Genomic DNA, 18,154 nt, shown 5'->3' with positions numbered 1-18,154 from the left:
CTTATAGCTTTCTCATCTTTTTAAACCTCCCATGGTGAGAGAGAGATGCAGAAAAAAACCTTGAGATAGTGTAAAGATAATAGATATAATATGATGAGTTCACTCAGATACTTCAAAGCCATCTTCTAATTTTCCTTCTTGTAATGGAGAACTGAAACTTGTTCTCTCTCTCTCTCTCTTTTTTTTTTTAGTCAGACACTATTTGGGGTGTTTAACAAAAAAACATGAACTCCTTAAATAAAAACACAAACATACAAAATTAACAGGATGTATATATACAGTTATACGCACTTGATCATCTTTGAGTTTATTTTTGTCTCTTTCATCAATCCAAATTTGGAAAGGTGACATAAAAATGATAAGATATCTAGCTTGATGTAAGATCTTGAAAATTTCAATAGGGAGAAAAACCTTGCCTAGAGGGCCAAAGTGCTCACATAAATAAGTTCAGCACAAGCTTAGGGTTGAAATCATGTTTGTATCACTCTAATCAAGATAGGAAGACCTGTCTCGAAGCAAGAAAATGCAGAAGAGGGAATCGGACATTCTATGGTTAGTTTAATTACAGAACAGGCTAAACAAATTAAATGGTTTTGGTTTATCAATAGGATTCTGGGGTTACTGGGGTTATTTCTGTTTCCCCCCCTCAAAATTATGGCAAAATATTTAATAACATGTTCATCAGGTCATATGACAGATATGGTATTTGTAGAATATACAGAGTTTCTCATTTTCATTGAAAAAATGTTTGTTTCTTGTAGAAGATATACAAATATGCCACAACGCAAATTATTTGGTGTATATATCAAGAGATTTTATTTGCCAATGATGAAGAAATTCTGAAGAACTGGAGAATATTGCAGTCAGGTCTAACAGGTGTCTGGACCTGTTTGAAAAGTAGCCTTTACATTAGAATATCAGAACATGAGCTTAAGTAAGTTACGGTTTGATGGCTATCCCATGAATTGCATAAGCTTGATTAACAAACATCATCCTGAATCCAAGTGAGATTTTCATTTTCATCATTTTTTTAAAAACTCTATTAAATGCACCAGTTATGATGTGCCACTTTGAGGCCAACTGATTGGTTAACTTGGCCGGTAAATGTGGGTAGAACCTAATGGCAGAACTGTTCTTAGTGCAGCTTGATCTGAATTATATTAATGATTATTTTAGCAAGCCCAATGGGTAAATTGATTTCATAAATCTACTCAATAATGCATGTTTTTAATGTTTCCTGCCCCAAACTATTAACTAGGTATCCAAGCAACACAGTAAATTTCCATGAGAGCACACACACACCTCAGATTTTTTGTCTCTAGATTTTCTGCTTGAGGAAGAAGGGTGGGTGTGGGAAGGAGAAAGTTTAGGGTGAATTTTGGCTGTTGACGGTCAAGGAATATGGAATAAATATGACCTTTCCTTAATCAAAGGGGCAAGCAAAGTAACCAATCAAAAACACACCTCTGGAGAGAAATCAAACAGTAGCATGGGGAGCTAAGTAGCCAAGCCTTAATTGTTTCTGGTTTCTCAGTGTTTGAATTCCTCCAGAAATGGGATAATTAGATTGTGTTTTCTCCTAACAAGGCATAACATTTTTTTAGTCATCTTCAAATGCTCGCCTAGGTGCATTAACAATAAAAGCAATTGTAAGCCATGAACTCTTTAGATTTTGCACCTACCAACCTTGTGCTCTGGCTTTTTCTATGGTGATACATGAAACTAACTTAAATGTCAACAGAAAGATTACTTTAAGATGTAATTGACATCTGGCATGGATAGGAGATAAGTTACCAAGATATTTCTTGAAATTTTATGAAGTTTCTTATTATGGCGGATATGAGCCAAGTGAAAAATCATGATAATATGATACTTGTCTATCAGAGACCAGTAAATAAACAAATGATGCATACCACCGGCACTGTGCATTTACCAACACTGTAAAACATGCAAACATAAGCACAGAGGTGGATCAGCGGAATATATGATAAACATAGCTTTAACATGAGCAAGGGTCACTGCAAATAAGTAGGACAGTAGGACATCTATAGGGGTAACCCCGGCCAAGATGGCTAAGAATACAAACTTGTAACCACAAGGTTGAATCCCCCTTTCTTGGTTTGAGCCGGTCAGCTATGGCAACCTAGGTTGGTTTACCTCCTTGTGGTCCTTTGCTAACTAGGGTCACAAGGCGGAGTTTACCTAGTGCACATCCTTGGGTAGTGGCTGCGGGTTTCCCTCGTCACCCCCCAAAAAGTAGGATGTCTACGATAAATGAAAAGTATATAGCAATTGCAAGCACAAGTTCACAAAAGTTGAGTTTAGAATCAATCCAAATTTAATATTTTAGCAACTCATTCACCGTTCTATGTTTAATTTCAAATATAGCATTGTTGATGTTAGGAACACTATTATTGCACCATTACTGGTAGGAAAATAGAATGTGGATCAGAATTCATTGTCTTATTTAATACAATTCCAAATGTTTCCTACTTAGTCTTCAATTCTATACAACCATAGTGCCTACAGACTAGTGAGTAGTGAATGACAGTTTCTTATAGCTCAATTGAGGAATGTCCACTATGCAGATTAATTGCATACTTAAACAATGGGATTCTATAACGCATGAAGCCATAGTTCAAAAATGACAACTTCTGTGTTTTAAACTACGTCATCAAAGTTCAATTTAACAGAAGTAAAAACTTAAACACCTACTAAACCTGCTATAGGTGTCCATGGAGACAGGCGACGCTTTGACAGCCAGGGCGAAGAAGAGAGATGCGCGGATTTCGGAAGGCTCCGCCGGTGGTGTTTGTTGCTGAATTTGACGGTTGCGGCGGTGATCGGACATGCCGCTCAATACGGTGCGAGACGGAAAAGCCGTCCGTGACGATTCATTGAGCTTTGCAATTTAAAAACGAGCATCTTCAGGCTACAGTTTATAGCTCACTCTCTGGTATCGAGTTCGATCCGCATCCAAACAGGAAGTAGCGGTTATCGTTTTCGCGCGCAGTTGCAATTTCGCGGCGTTCCGCACGATTTATTTGCTAGATAACACCTCGTAATTTCTCTCTTTTTATGAATTCGTGCTTAGAATTTGGGTATTATTTGCCCTTTGTAGCCTATGAGCTTTATTTCTCCATATTAGGTCCTCTTAGTGACTTAGTGATCTAGTGTAGTTTTATTACAAATTTAACATGTTTGATTCACGGAATGGAGTATAGAATATTATGAATATTATTTAGTATGAAATAGAATAATATTTCTATTACATTAAGAAAAATGTATGGAATAAAAATAAAATAAAGCTATCAAATTAAAATTACACAACTTTTTGACTTAATGGCACAAATAATATTAATATGGGTGTGCATTTGATTAATTGATCGATTAACCGAACCAACATTTCTATTATCGAATTAATCTAATAAAAAATAATAATAGTTAGCCAACTAACTAAAATTTGTAACTTTTTTTTTGAATGCGATTGACTCTATTGCAATGTAGTATCTGTTCATAGCTACTTTCTCAACCTATTAAAGCACAAAGAGCCCATAACGCCTCCACTAAGGCTCGAACTCATAACCTTTCATAAGGGAGTTCAACCCGGATGCCATATGAGCACAAGGTGCTTGGCAACTAAAATTTGTAACTAAACTTTGAAATCTTTAGAATTATAAATAAAAATTAGAGAAAATGGCACTTTTTACCCCTGAGTTATATACTTATAGCATTTTTTCCCCCTCAATTATTTAGGTAAGCACATTAGCCCCCTCAGTTATTCTAAAAGTGGTGTTTTTTTCCCCCTGATATATTTAATTGACATTTATACCCTTAAAGTAAATATTTTATTTATTTTACTTCTCCAACAAATTATTGCGTATACGTAGGGATGACCACGGTTCGGTTTGAATTGAACCGGATACTATAGCAATCGAATTAATAGTTTTCGGTTATAATTCAGATCTAGAATCCAATATTTAAATGTCAATTTATTAAAATTATGTATCAAAAAAATTGAATCTTGAACCGTGAACCGGCGGTTCTGGATCCGATTCACGATTTTGAACCGTCTTTATTTTAAAATTTTATTTTTTATTTTAAAATAGTATAAATTCAACAATATATGTATTTTATTTTTTCAGTTCGGAACATGAACCGTCCGTTCTGGTTCACGATTTTAATAAACTCTAAATATCGGATTTCGATTCTAAATTGTAATTGGAATATTTCGATTTGGTTGGTATAGTGTTTGTTTGGTTTAAACCAAATTATGGTCATAATTTGTTGGAGAAAAAAAATAAATTAAATATTTAGTTGAAGGGTAAATATGTTCATTTAACATTTCAAGAGGGAAAATAGCCACTTCAATAATTTAGGGGGCAAAAATGCTATAGGTATATAACTCAGGGGGAAAAAGTGCCATTTTCCCTAAAAATTAATATTAAGAAAAGTGCAACTCTGTAATATAGTTTTAGACTTTTAGAGAAAGTCAAATATGTTGTAAATATAACAAATTTATGCCCATTATCTCACTACCCATTAATGTCCCACTACCCTTTTATTTAGTGTGTTAAGTACAATCATTATCGGATGCACATATACTTACAATTATCAATAAAATCAGTTTTTTTGAGTTATCGTATTCAGATGATTCTTTTCTGTCTTTATTTCTCTATATACGCTTTTTGAGCATTGCATGAGCCTACAATTATACATTATTCACATGAGGATATGTTGAAATTCACAACATAATACTCATATTGGTTAATATTTTTAATAATTTAATATTGTTGTTTAATATTTAGGAATTATATATATATATATATATATATATATATATATATATATATATATATAGGTTAATTCAATTAATTGACAATTTCAATCTGAATTAATTGAAATTATTCAAAATTTTTAATATTAACCGAACCGAATTATATATAGGTTAAAAAAATGTTAACTAACATTATTTGATTCAGTCGGTTAACTGGTTTTACTGAAGTTTACATACCCCTAAATATTAGCAAAACTCAATGAGTTTAAACTCTTCAAAAGGTGTCCGTAAACATGTAATTCATGTATAAAAGAGTCTTGATGTAGTATTGAGTAGTCATTCAATAAATACAACTACTAATATCAATCTCATGTCCCAAATCGATTGTATAAAAATGATATATGCTCATAATAATCTCTAAAACTCGAATAAAAATGATAACATTATCTTTCATATTTCAAAATAAACTTCAAAATATAACGAAATTATTAATATATTGAACTTATATTGCCAAGTAAATTTTTATTTGATTTGACTAATGCCTTCTCAAAAAAAGATATTTTTATAACATATTTTAATTAAATAAACTTCAAAATATAACGTATTTATTGGTTGCCTATCACATGCTTTATACAAGATCCAAAAAATATTTAATGTGACTAGTAACCCGTAAGTCCGCAACAATAATATAAGAGTATGCACTAGGTAAATTATACTCATGTGTAATGGTTAATAAATTAAATATGAAAAATAAATTATACTAAAAAGACTTTGTGTGATGGACTCGACCAATAAAGTGTTGACACGATTTAGTCGTGACTTTCATATATGAAAGTCATACTCTACTCGATCAGTGTTTTTGAGATAAATGCAAAATATGTTGGATTAATGAATTGCAAAGTCTATTTCCCTTTGGGTATGTTAATGCAATTTTAGAAACTAAAGGGTAAAATTTTCAGAATTTTATTTACAAAGCGCCCCCCAAAAAAGTACGGAGTAATATAGAGTCCGGGAGATAGTGTTAAGCGGTTTGATTCGAGCTCTCGGAAAGTTGTTTGGAATGTTCGCACTCCCTGGCTTCCATGGATACAATCGTTCAAGCAGCTCTGGAAGAGATATGTTCACGTGGAGTTGCCGGCCTTCCTCTCCTTGAGCTCTGGTCGCAGCTCCAGCCTGCACTCTCAAGCCACGGTTTCACTCTGAGCCCTAAATTCAAGGAGCTATTATGGACCAACCTCCTTGACATTCCGGACCTCCAATTCAAATCGCATGGCGGCGCATACGGCCCGCGCGACGATTGCATTCGCTCGGTGGTAGATTCCGAACGGCTGAATTTGAGAATCGTTGCGCCCGAGCATCTCCGTGATAGCTTCGTCGGGATATATGATGTTGATGCCTCCGATGCAAAAGTCAGTGCTCAGCAGCGCCGTGTTCTCGAGCTTCTCGCCATTGCCAGGTTCCCCTCTTCTATTTCTTAGTCTCTCTGTAATTCGCCTGCTGTACTAGTTTTGTAGTAAAAGAGCGTAAATTGTATCTGGATCATTCCTTAGTCGGGTGTAAATACTGAAGCTGATTATCTGTCAATGTTTTAATTGACAAAACATGTGAATAGGCATTAATTTCTCTTGGATTTGTGTGTGTACATACTAGTTTGAATTATTTAAATTAACAAGTAAACAGCTAGATTTTTAAAAATTGGTAAGTAAATACAAAATAGTAACTGGAATTGCTAATTAGATACTTCAACTTGATGCATTTGCAGGGGAAACGGAATTACACAAAGTGTTCTTACCAAAGAACTTGGTGTTAGAGGGAATGACATTTTCTACATATTGAAGAAACTAGAAAGCCGTGGAATGATTACAAGGCAGTCGACAGTTGTTAGGACAAAAGAAGCATCCAATGATGGAGAGGAGTCAAAAAATGCTTCTGTTGTTAGCACCAATATGGTCCACTTGTATCGATATGCAAAGCATTTGGGTTGTCACCAAAGGCTTGAAATCACCAAGGGCGACAATACCAATGGAAATGCGGCAAGTGTTGACTGTTTTTCTGAAGAATCCACTAAAGAGGATGTGCACATAAGAGATTTTCTGCCGGCACTAAAAGCTATCTGTGATAAGCTTGAAAAAGCTGAGGGGAAGGTTTGTCGTATTGTTCATCAGCGATTCAGCGTCTTGTTTTATATCTACCACTGTGCTTATTATGGCCTTATGGTTTTTCTGCATTGAAGGTACTGGTTGTCTCAGACATTAAGCGGGATCTTGGTTACAAAGGATCTGCTGGGCATAAATCATGGAGAAATGTAACTTTTGCTCTTATCTTATTAGATTGTGATTTTTGTTTTCTGTTAATTACATGCTTTTCTCTTGGATGATAACTACGGTAACTACCATTTACATTTGGTGTTAGATCTGCCACAGGTTGAAAGAGGCCCGTGTAGTGGAGGAGTTTTTGGCTAAAGTAGATGGTAAAGTAAGTGAGAAGGTATTCATCTTAACAACTTTGGTATTTCTATAATCATTTTATATTTTTGCAAGGGTTTACATCTAAGCATGCCAACTTTAGCGTTTCATGCAAAATTGTAAGGAGTTAAAGGAATTAGATGTTTAGTGCCTTTTTTTTTTTTTTTTGGTGCAAGAGATGGAGAGAATTGTTGATTTCAGAGTAGATAAAATTTTATTTTTTGGGGTGCTTTGCTAACAAGAAAGATGTCTATTTGAAAGAGGTTGGACCATAATTACTAGATCAAGAATGTAGTTCTCATTCCTTGGCAATCTGCCCCATATTAATATCTCATTTTGACAAGTCAGGGGCAAATTTGTAATTTCATAGATATTAAAGAGAGATCTGTATACTTTTTCATAGTAAATATTTTGATTTTATGGGAATGAATTGTATGAAGTTTTGTCTCATGGATACTGTAAATTTTGTGATGAATTGAAAAAGAAAGAAGAAGGCTTAGATTTGGAGGGAATATGTTTTAGTATTTGTTATTGTTAGTTTTCTATATAAAAATTTGCATAGATATGCTTTAGCACTCAATTTATTGCTTACAGCTGGATAAATGTAGAGGCAGGCAGCAGACACTGATTATACAAGATCATTTATTCTTCAATTTCTCATCATGAACAGGAGGTCAATTGCTTGCGCCTGTTGAAGGAGTTTTCACCAAAGCATTTTGAGCCAAAATCTCGTGCACGTGAATGTGACGATTTCGACACAGAACAGCCAACAAAATTGGCAAGGAGAGGTCAAATTACAGACCAGCTTGTAGACCTCCCAATCGAGCATCAGATATATGATATGATTGATGCTGAGGGATCAAGAGGGTTGACAATCACTGAAGTATGTAAAATCTAACATTTGACTTTGATTTATCAGGGTTTATCCATGAAGTGTACTTCAGTTACAATCTATATCCAATGTCTTTCCTGTGGCATGAATTTTCAATGTCCATTACTCTTTTCTCAATACCTGTAATGTTGCAACAGGTATCCCGAAGGCTTGGAATAAACAATAAGCGGTACTATACAAGACTTCTTAATGGATTTTCCAGACTTGGAATGCATCTGCAGGCTGAACGTCCTAATAGAGGAGTGGTCTACCGTGTCTGGACATCTAGATTCTGCCTTAGTGAAGCATCAAATAAAACTCTGATGGATGCAGAAGAAGTCTTGAAGGGAAATGCTGATAGTAATTCACATGTAATGGGCCTGGAGGCTGAAGATCTAAACCCCTCAGTTTCCAATGGTTGTTTTAAAGATGCCAGTAAAATTGACATCACAGAAGTTGAACATGAAGGTCCTAATAATGTGATGCTGGATGGGGATGGTAGCACAACTTTGCTCTCTTTGAGTAAACCCCAAAACTCAGACCCCGATACTAGTTATACAGTTCCTGATGCAGAACTACAGATAGTGAGCACAAAACCACTCGATGTTGTTCCATATGAAACATTGCCTCTTGCTGGGTTGACACCTTCTGGACGCCGACCATGTCGTAAGTATCCTCGCCTTACATTGGTTGCGGGCATTGCGCAGAGGGAACAACGGATTCTTAAGATGTTGCAGGTCTCTTCCTTCATCCACTACTTCTTATATTCTCAATGCATTATGCTATCCATATGTTTACATGAGCACTTGAAAGTTTTTCGTCATTGGGCAGGAGGAGAAGTTCCTTATAAAGCCTGACCTACATAGGCGGCTTGAGAGTCTTCAGAGTGGCATGATGGACAGGAAAACCTTAGAGCGGTGTCTGAACAAGCTTCAGCAAGAAGGACATTGCAAATGCATTCATGTTAGTGTCCCTGTTGTCACAAACTGTGGCCGCAGCCGTACAACAGAGGTGGTCTTGCACCCATCAATTTATAGCATTTCTCCTGAAGTACTCGGTCAGATTCATGAAAAAATGAGATCTTTTGAAACACAAATCCGCAGTCAATCTCGATTGAAAAAGGGGCAATCAATTCCTAAACTTAATGATGTTCAGAGAATCCCAAAAGATGTAAAGTTGGACGGCCAAGCTGAGCAGTTTGAAGTGATGCGTGCTAATGGATATGTGATTGCAAAGATGGTTCGAACAAAGCTTCTTCACATTCACTTGTGGGGTTACATCAGTAGTTCACCTGGTTGTGATGATATTTTGTCATCTTGTAAGCATGGATATGACTTGAAAAATCCACACAGTACTTGTAAATTGATTGATATAAATGCAGCTATCAAGGCAATGCCACTTGAGTTGTTTCTACAAATTGTGGGATCCACTGAGAAATTTGAGGACATGATAGAGAAATGTAGGAATGGTTTGTGCCTGTTTGATCTTCCTCGGCCGGAGTACAGGCGCCTGATGGATATGCGAGCAACAGGACGGTTTTCTTGGCTAATTGACATTTTACGACGTTTAAAGGTATAAGGTCTACACATTCATTATTTGAATTATATACATGCTGCAGGCTATTTTCGAGAATTTCAGTCATGAACAAAGTCATAAAAATGCTGCAAGCTAATTTAAGAGAACCATGAACATAAGATAAAAATTTTATTTCTCTTGATCAAATATAAATCAATGCTATTTCTCGATTGTTCTCTGGACATGGCTTCTATTGCATATTATTGGAAAGTCTGCTTATCTGTTTAAATATTCTTTCTGGAGAACACAAAAACACTTGTGCAAGTGATTAACTTGAAATCCCTTCGACCTACTTATTTATCTTTATGGATATTGATATGTGGTGGCATGGTGCAATTTTGGACCATCCCACTACCTGCCAGTAATTAAAAGGAAAATGAAGAGATCATATTAATAGAGTGATGTATATTCATTTGTGTCCTTCTATCCTTTGAAGAGGAAAAATATCATGTGTAGATGAGGTGACAAAGGAAGCAACTTATGCTTATTAAAAAGGGGGGAGGAAAACAAATTGTTTTTAAAAAATTGTCATTATCCATAAATATTTGTTAGTTTCATGAAACTAGTTTCATGTTCCAATTTTTCATGCATGCCTAATGAGCTCTGAATTCTTTGACAGTTAATTCGCCTCGTTAGTGGTGAGAAAACAGATGTAACTGACACCTCTCAAACTACGCTTATTTATTCATTGGAGCTTAAACCTTACATTGAGGAACCAGTCTCCATCACCCCATCTTCTGGTTTCTTTTCGTATGATCTTCGCCCTCAAATTAGACATGACTTTGTCCTTTCAAGCAGAAGAGCTGTTGATGAATACTGGAAAACCTTAGAGTATTGTTATGCTGCTACCAATCCGAAAGCTGCTTTACATGCATTTCCTGGATCTGCAGTTCATGAGGTCAGTTGAATACCTTCTTTTTTTTTTTTTTTTTTTTTTTTTTTTTCTTCCATTCTATGTTTTTCAAAACCTAGCATTTCATTTGAGTTGCTGTTTTGGTTTCGTCCTGTAGTTGATATTTGCCATGCTTCAATATGATCTCTTTGCACATGCTTCCCCTTGAGATGTTAAAGGAACCTGGAAAAATGTGTATTTGAGACTTTTGTTCTACAGGTATAATGCCTTAGAGGTGTACAAATCTTGTTTTACCCTTCAGGTTTTTTTACCTCTTGTTCTGCTAAACAAACAAAACCTTGAAAATTTAATATGTTCTGAGCTGTTGACATGCACATGTCACCCTCTTTGCCAATCCATGGAACCCAAGAAAAAAGTGACATTGTCAAGATGTCTAGGAGGCTCCTGTCGATTCTCATCACTCTCCATGTTCAGGGGACTGATGTTTTGGCATGTTTTATTGTTCATGTAGTTGCACAAATCTTAACCCTTACCTCCCAACTAAATGCATCTTTTAAAAGGCAAACTACTGGGCCTAATGGCTGAAAGAAGATCATATGCCCAGAGCACACAAGGGAAGCCTCATGCGTACTTCTGAGTATCCTGACTCATTCCTTGGGGGTGGATGTATATTTTTACAACTAGAGAAAAGTGAGCTAGCTTTCTAGCTTGTTAATATTACTAGTTTTCAAAATTTTGTTCTGATATGATTGAAACTCAAAAGTAATTGCATTTAAATACATCTTGCTAAAAAGAAGATAGCTAGCAATTGTGCAATACTCCCTTGCCTGGTTGCAAACGGACCATCTGTTAATTTGGCTTAGATTACTTGACTTTAACTTTTCTATCCCTTACTAAAGGTAAACGGGTCTTAGTTTTCATATTGAAATCCACTGGACTAGATGGTTTATGACCATTTCTTGGCTATTTCTTTCTATTCTCTTGAATGCTTCTATCCTGTTTAAACCCTTTCTGTTTCTTCTGATTGGAAAATATTTTGTCATTCAGGTTTTCCATTCTAGATCATGGGCTTCAGTCAGGGTAATGACAGCTGACCAGCGTGCTAAGCTTCTTAAGCGTGTTTTCAGTGATTACTCAAATAGAAAACTCTCATACAAGGAGTGTGGAAAGATTGCTAAGGATCTGAATTTGACAATCGAGCAGGTTTTCATTCTCTTATTCCCAATTTTTTTTAGTTTCCACTAGTGTTGATCAATGAGCTCCAGATCACCTGATAATTGAATGTATTAGAATGCAGTCTTGTCAATTGATTGAATATATGTGGTTCTTAGGCTTTGCTGCTTATTTAGATTGTTACTGGTGTAGCATAAAGTTGCTCCATTGGATGAGGGTGGTTGTTATTAAGAAAGCTGTTCATCATTTGAATCTTTCATATAATACAAAAAAAAGTTTTGACTTCACTGTAGTTTTATATGATGTGTTGCTTGCTATTTGGCTTACCATAGTTCATACAAAATGGTTCATGGCATGTTAATTCAAATAAAAAATGTCTCAACAAATATATTTGATAATCTGAAGTTGACTAGAAGAGCCTTCCTGTTACTTTTCTTCTTTAATAACCTATTTCTTTCTCTAACAGTATTACACAAACTTGTTAACTCAAAGAAATGAAGGTTGTCTTGCCACATGAACATTTGACTGTCCATGGTTGTTTGGCACATACATGAGATGTAATTTATTAGTTTTTTTCTGCAGCACCTTTAACCCCTTGCTAATAGGTATCTTATGCAATTGACATGACCTGCTTCAGTTCCTGTACAAGTTCAAGGGTAGATTTAAAGTTCACTAAGAAAATCATTCTTTGACATAATTAGACAGAGGCTGACAGGTTATATTCGACAAGGAATCTAGTGTATATCTAGATAACTGAATTGTCAGATCAGCACTGAGTACTGGATGTCAAAATTTGACAGTATTTATATATGGCTTCTTAAAACGCGGCATATGACATGTTTTTTCCTGTAAAAAACCTGTGATATTCTTTACATGGTTTTCCATTTGAATCAACTGTGGCATGCAACTTGCAGGTGCTTCGCGTTTCTTATGAGAAAAGGAAGCGCCATCGTGATAGATCTCAGGGGTTTTTAGAGCAGGGAGAGAGTCAAGCCTTGAAGAGTACACAATCATCATCTTCAAGGAAAAGAAGAAGATCATCAGGAGCAAAATCCTCAAAGTATGGAATTGATGGTGCTGATTTTGGAGAGGATCAGAGACTACTTCCCGGAATGCTTGATCTTGACACAGACCAGTTAAATGACGCTCAAGATTCTTCCCTGGCATCAATGAATAACAGCTGCGATTTGTGGATGGATCAGAATGGTGATTGTATTGGAGCTACTGAAGAGCTAGAATCAAATGAACAGAATGACGATGATGATTCTTTCATTCACAAGTCTGCTTTATCAAAGCTGAAGGCAACAATCAAGAGGAAGTTTTCTTGGACTGAAAGTGCAGATAGGTAATTGTGACTGGGTTATAACTTCATGGATTTCAAGCCCTATCAATTTGCATTAATTTATTACTCCCTTTGACTAATTCTATTTGCCCAACTTTCCTTTTTAGTTCGTCCAAAATAATGTCCACTTTTCCAATTTAAACACTTCTTACTTTTCCCAATTAAACCTTTATGCCTCTTAACTTTTTAGAATGATTCGACAAGGTGAGTAACATTTGATTTATACTTGCAAACAAAAAAAATCACATCTTATTTGTTTTCTTAAAAACCATGCCAAACACAAATAGTTTTTTTTTTTTTTTGGAATGGAGGGAGTATCTCCCCAAGTTGGAACTTGGAAGCCATATGATTGTTGTGATTGTACTCAATTGCTTGATCAGGATAGCCTGATTATTTTTTTTTCCTCAAGTCACTCGACTAGTTGTTTGCATTGGCATACTGGATCCCTAGGCCTCTTATTGTCTAAGTTTCAATTTATGAAATGGTGTTGTGACTGTATTTAACTTGGAAATCCTTGTTTAGGCAATTGGTGATTGAATACGTCAAATGTAGAGCAGCTCTTGGAGCAAACTTTCACCGTGTAGGCTGGGGCTCCCTTCCAAATCTTCCAGCACCACCAGAGGCTTGCAAAAGGAGAATGGCATTATTAAAGAGCAATTCAGAATTTAGAAAAGCTGTAATGAGACTCTCTAATGTGCTTAGTGAGCGTTATGCGAAGTACCTTCAGAAATTTCAGGATCAATCATCAAATCACGCTGGTGGCAAGATGATGTTTCGTGATAGGTCCAAACATACCACAGAATTTGTCTTTGATGAGCAATGGGATAACTTTGATGATGACAGTGTAAAGACAGCTCTTGATGATGCTCTACAGCTCAAAAAGAAGGCTAAATTGGAAGCGTCAAAAGAAGTTGAACCTCTTGATGATAAGTGCACAGATGTGGATATCAATTCTGAAGAACTAGTAAATAACATTCACTTTGTCTATTTAATCCCAACTTTAGATAACATGTTTACCTTTAACTGCTATCCTAGTTTGCATTTATTTGCAGTTCAAGTAATTCATCCGAAAATCTGATCCTGTATAACTCATTTGGATCTTTGTGAACTCTCTCTCTCTCTCTCTCTCTCTCTCCCTTTGCAGCACCAGCATTACTTGATTTTGTTTATTGCATATGTTTCACCATTGACTACTGAATGCATCTAGGATATACTTAAATATTTATGTTTCTGGTTCCTTTTTCACTTGCTTGCAGTTTCCACATGGCCAAGATACTGAGAATCATGCTCGTATGAGTAAAAAAGCTGCTGGCCGGAAATCATGCTCCAATCGAATTGCTCAAAAGTTTGTTAAGCCTTTAAATGGCCGAATCACAGTCAGTAAACGGGTACATGAATCAGTTGCAATTGCTAATGCTCTAGAGCTCTTTAAGCTCATCTTCCTCAACAGTTCAAAATCACCAATGGTGCCAACTCTACTAGCTGAAACTTTAAGGCGTTACTCTGAGCATGATCTATTTTCAGCATTCAACTATCTCAGAGAGAAGAAAATTATGGTGAATATTGTCTCCTTTTGTTACTAACTTTCAACAGTATGCTCTTGGCTGCCAGTGTCTTGTTAAGTTTTCAGCTAAACATAAAGAAATGTTGAACTGAGATATGCAAACTTTGTTCTGAGAGTTCTGTGCCTGAGCTATTAATCTTTCTCAGTCCTTTTCCAGTTATATAATTTCTAAAAATTTACTTCTTCTTTTTGCAGATTGGTGGTAGTGCCAGTAGTCCTTTTGTACTTTCTCAAAACTTCTTGCATTGCATCTCTTCGTCTCCATTTCCAATCAACACTGGAAAAAGAGCTGCTAAATTTGTTAGCTTGCTCTGTGAAAGTAAAAAGGACCTGATGGCAGAGGGGCTCACTCTTCCAGCAGATTTGCAGTGTGGCGATGTTTTCCATATCTGTGCTTTGGTTGCTTCAGGAGAACTGTCAATTACTCCTTGCCTGCCAGATGAAGGTGTTGGAGAGGCCGAGGACTCTAGGGCTTCTAAAAGAAAATCCAATAGTAGTGAGCTTTTTGATGAGGAGAGGTCTAAGAAATTGAGAACTTTATTGGCTGGTGATAGTGAAATTATCTCCCGTAGACCAAAAGGTTTTCCAGGCATCAGCCTATGTTTGAGACAGGCAACAATATCAAAACTTGAAGCTTTGGAATCATTTAAAGAGGTTAATAGTGCTTTCACCCTATTCTCTGAAGAGCACCAAATTGGTATGGCTTCAGGTGTAAAAGTTGATGGTATCTCATCCAAATCTGATGAATGGAACCACAAAGAGGGATTTCTTGATTGCGAGACTCACCATTCTGCAGTTCTTTCCACCGAGTCACCGTGGGAGGCCATGAAAAGTTATGCAGAACATGTTTGGACCTCTGGTTCTGGATTGGTTGAAAATAATGTGTTCCATTCTGACTTGTTTAGGGCTGTTTACGCAGACATTCAGAAGGCTGGTGACCAAGGTTTGAGCATGAAAGAAATCTCCATGACTGCAAATTTGCAAGGTAGGTAATTCTAGCCTTATTTGTTTAACACTCTGTATCTGAATTGGGTGAAATATATGTGAAGTGAATGACATGATGTTGATTGCACTGTGGTCTTCCTTTTTAGGAGAAAAGATGACAGAAACTCTTGTTGGGGTGCTTGAGGCATTTGGAAGAGTTTTGAAGGTATGTCTTTCATGTATTTGTTTGGGGTACTTTAGTTTTGCATAGTTCTGGTAAAGGTTATGCCCCTCCCACCCTAAAAGGAAAAAAAAAAAAAAAAAGCAGATCACAGATTGGAGTAACAACTACTTCTCAGCTACTTTAAAAGTAAAGGTAGATCACCAGATTGTCCTTAAAAAGTTGAAAGTATGCATGTAAATGTACTCCAAAGTCCAAACCCAGCAGATTGTACCAAGCCACCTCGCTTTCTTTCCGCTTCTCATTTCCCACCAGCATGAACATAAAAGGACATTAAAATAGGCCTCACAGCAAAACATCTGTGACCAGGCTGGAATAAAGTCAATTACTTACTAAATAGTTTTATTCTTTCTGTGCTTAATTGCACATGGCGTGCGCATTTGGAGTGGTGGTTTCCATATTTTCTGGTCGAGTGTTGAAACAGAGTATACTAAAAGAAATGTTTGAAAAGGGAGTTTTGAGCTTTTATTTTGTAATTATCTTATTCAGTTTCTTTTTCTTTTTGGCCATTGATTCAGGTGAATGCTTATGATTCAATTCATGTGGTTGATTCTTTATATCGATCCAAGTATTTTCTAACCACACCCATGGCAACTATGCACACTTCTGGCAATTCCAAAGAGGCTATTGATGACAAGCTGTTCATAGATGACATGGACTATCATGAAAATGATGCTGCCTCACTAAAGGAAATGAGAGTAAATTATGAAGAGGTGCACAGAGTCACTATTCTAAATCGTCATGAAGAGGTTGCCGAACCTTTGAATGAAACGGAAACAGTTAATAATGCTGAAGGAGTTTTGCATTTAGAAGTTATTACCCCAACCAAAAATCACAGTGATAAAATATTGGAGGACCATTCTATTGGTTCTCAAACACATAGGATAATATTTCCTTGGATAAATGGTGATGGAACGATCAATGAACCTGTCTACAAGGGACTTGTACGCCGTGTTCTTGGTGTTCTGATGCAAAATCCAGGGATACTTGAGGTATGCTCTTTTACACTGAATGTGTGTATAGTATGATGTGCAGGAATACCTCCAATTTCCTTATCTATAGACAAAAAATAAGAATATAAAATTATGCAGTGCAAAATTTGGAATAAATGATTTGTGGGTTTCAAATATTTGTGTAAAATTGTATATTCAATCCAACTTCTCCTTGCGTAAATGATTTGTGGCAAAGCTGATTTTGAACAATCAATAGTGAGTTTCCGATCACATAAGAAAATCATGATATATATTAATTTTGATGTGGGATTCCTTCTGGTTTCTTTATCTCTGTATATTTGTTTCCAATTGCACTTTAATCTAGTTCTTTTTCATGTCACAGGACGACATTATAAGGCGGATGCATGTTTTGAATCCACAGGTAGGCAACTCTTTTTACAATGCTAAGGCATTAAACCTTCCACATGTTACCCAAGTACTAATGCACTTTCTTGCATTACAGAGCTGCAGAAGTCTGTTGAAGACGATGATTTTGGATAACCACATCATGGTGCGGAAGATGGCTCAGAAAACACCAGCACCCCCAGCCATTCTCAGTGGCCTTCTCGGGAGCCAGTTCAAGAAGTCGAAGCTAATTTTGCGCGAGCATTTCTTTGCAAACCCGACTACTATCACCACCCTCTTGTAAACACAGACAATATGTTATTATCGGTTGCTTGTATATGTTCTCTCGAGCGAGTCTAGTACTGTATGGTAGTCGGAGTTAGTCAGGAGGTTGATACTTATGGGAAGCGCATGTATTCTCTTATTATTTTGTATGTATATATGCCTACTTGGTTTCAATAGAACAATTGGTTTTCTTTGATTGTTACCCAATATCTATAGACAACAACAAAAAATGCATTTAATGGAGAGGATTACCTCTTGATGAATTAGGAGAATGATTTTAGTCCACGAGTAGTTAAGTTTGTTTTTGAGTGGGAGATTATGGATGAAAATACATGATTGAACTTTGATAGTCATAGTGTGACTATGTGAGAATTACACTTAATATGGTAGGTTGTGTGAGAATTACACTTAATATGGTGGGTTGATTTATCCCTCAATTATATTGTCAATTATCTTGTTGTGCATGAAACTTTGCTTTTTGTAAACAAGGAGAACGATTTTACATTTTAGACTCGTTATTAATAGGCAAGGGCATGTAAGTAGTATAACAGTCAATTTTTGGTTAATAATGTAATTGATTGATAATTAAACAAAAAAAATAGTTTAATAAAAATAATTAAACAAAAAATTGATTATTTTTTTTATTTAAAAAAAAAAAAAAATACTCCTAACTGATCATTGCACATTGTAAGGTTAAATACCAAATTTTATAAATAAACAAAAGTAATTGTGAAAAATGGAGATGGA

General features: G+C 36.0%; 1 protein-coding gene across 1 annotated transcript; it reads left to right on the top strand.

The window, feature by feature from the left end:
* Nucleotides 1-5,792: 5,792 nt before the first annotated feature.
* Nucleotides 5,793-17,614, top strand: LOC109181966. Its single transcript, XM_019331952.1, has 17 exons — nt 5,793-6,233; nt 6,540-6,921; nt 7,011-7,082; nt 7,190-7,264; nt 7,913-8,125; nt 8,272-8,850; nt 8,945-9,685; nt 10,308-10,586; nt 11,589-11,744; nt 12,629-13,059; nt 13,579-14,020; nt 14,313-14,612; nt 14,816-15,605; nt 15,712-15,770; nt 16,304-16,777; nt 17,121-17,159; nt 17,241-17,614. Exons 1-17 carry the CDS (start codon nt 5,860-5,862, stop codon nt 17,424-17,426), a joined length of 5,592 nt encoding a protein of 1,863 aa, XP_019187497.1. The 5' UTR covers nt 5,793-5,859; the 3' UTR covers nt 17,427-17,614.
* The last annotated feature ends 540 nt before the right edge of the window (nt 17,615-18,154 follow it).

The sequence above is a fragment of the Ipomoea nil genome, unplaced genomic scaffold (genome assembly GCF_001879475.1).
Source record: "Ipomoea nil cultivar Tokyo-kokei standard unplaced genomic scaffold, Asagao_1.1 scaffold1043, whole genome shotgun sequence".
NCBI lineage: Eukaryota > Viridiplantae > Streptophyta > Magnoliopsida > Solanales > Convolvulaceae > Ipomoea > Ipomoea nil.
This window is presented reverse-complemented; position numbering and strand designations above follow the sequence as displayed.

Coding starts and splice junctions, on each gene's coding strand:
- LOC109181966 (XM_019331952.1), top strand. CDS start 5,860: ATGGATACAATCGTTCAAGCAGCTCTGGAAGAGATATGTTCACGTGGA. Junction 8,851..8,944: donor GGATTCTTAAGATGTTGCAG/GTCTCTTCCTTC, acceptor GTCATTGGGCAG/GAGGAGAAGTTCCTTATAAA. Junction 13,060..13,578: donor TGGACTGAAAGTGCAGATAG/GTAATTGTGACT, acceptor ATCCTTGTTTAG/GCAATTGGTGATTGAATACG.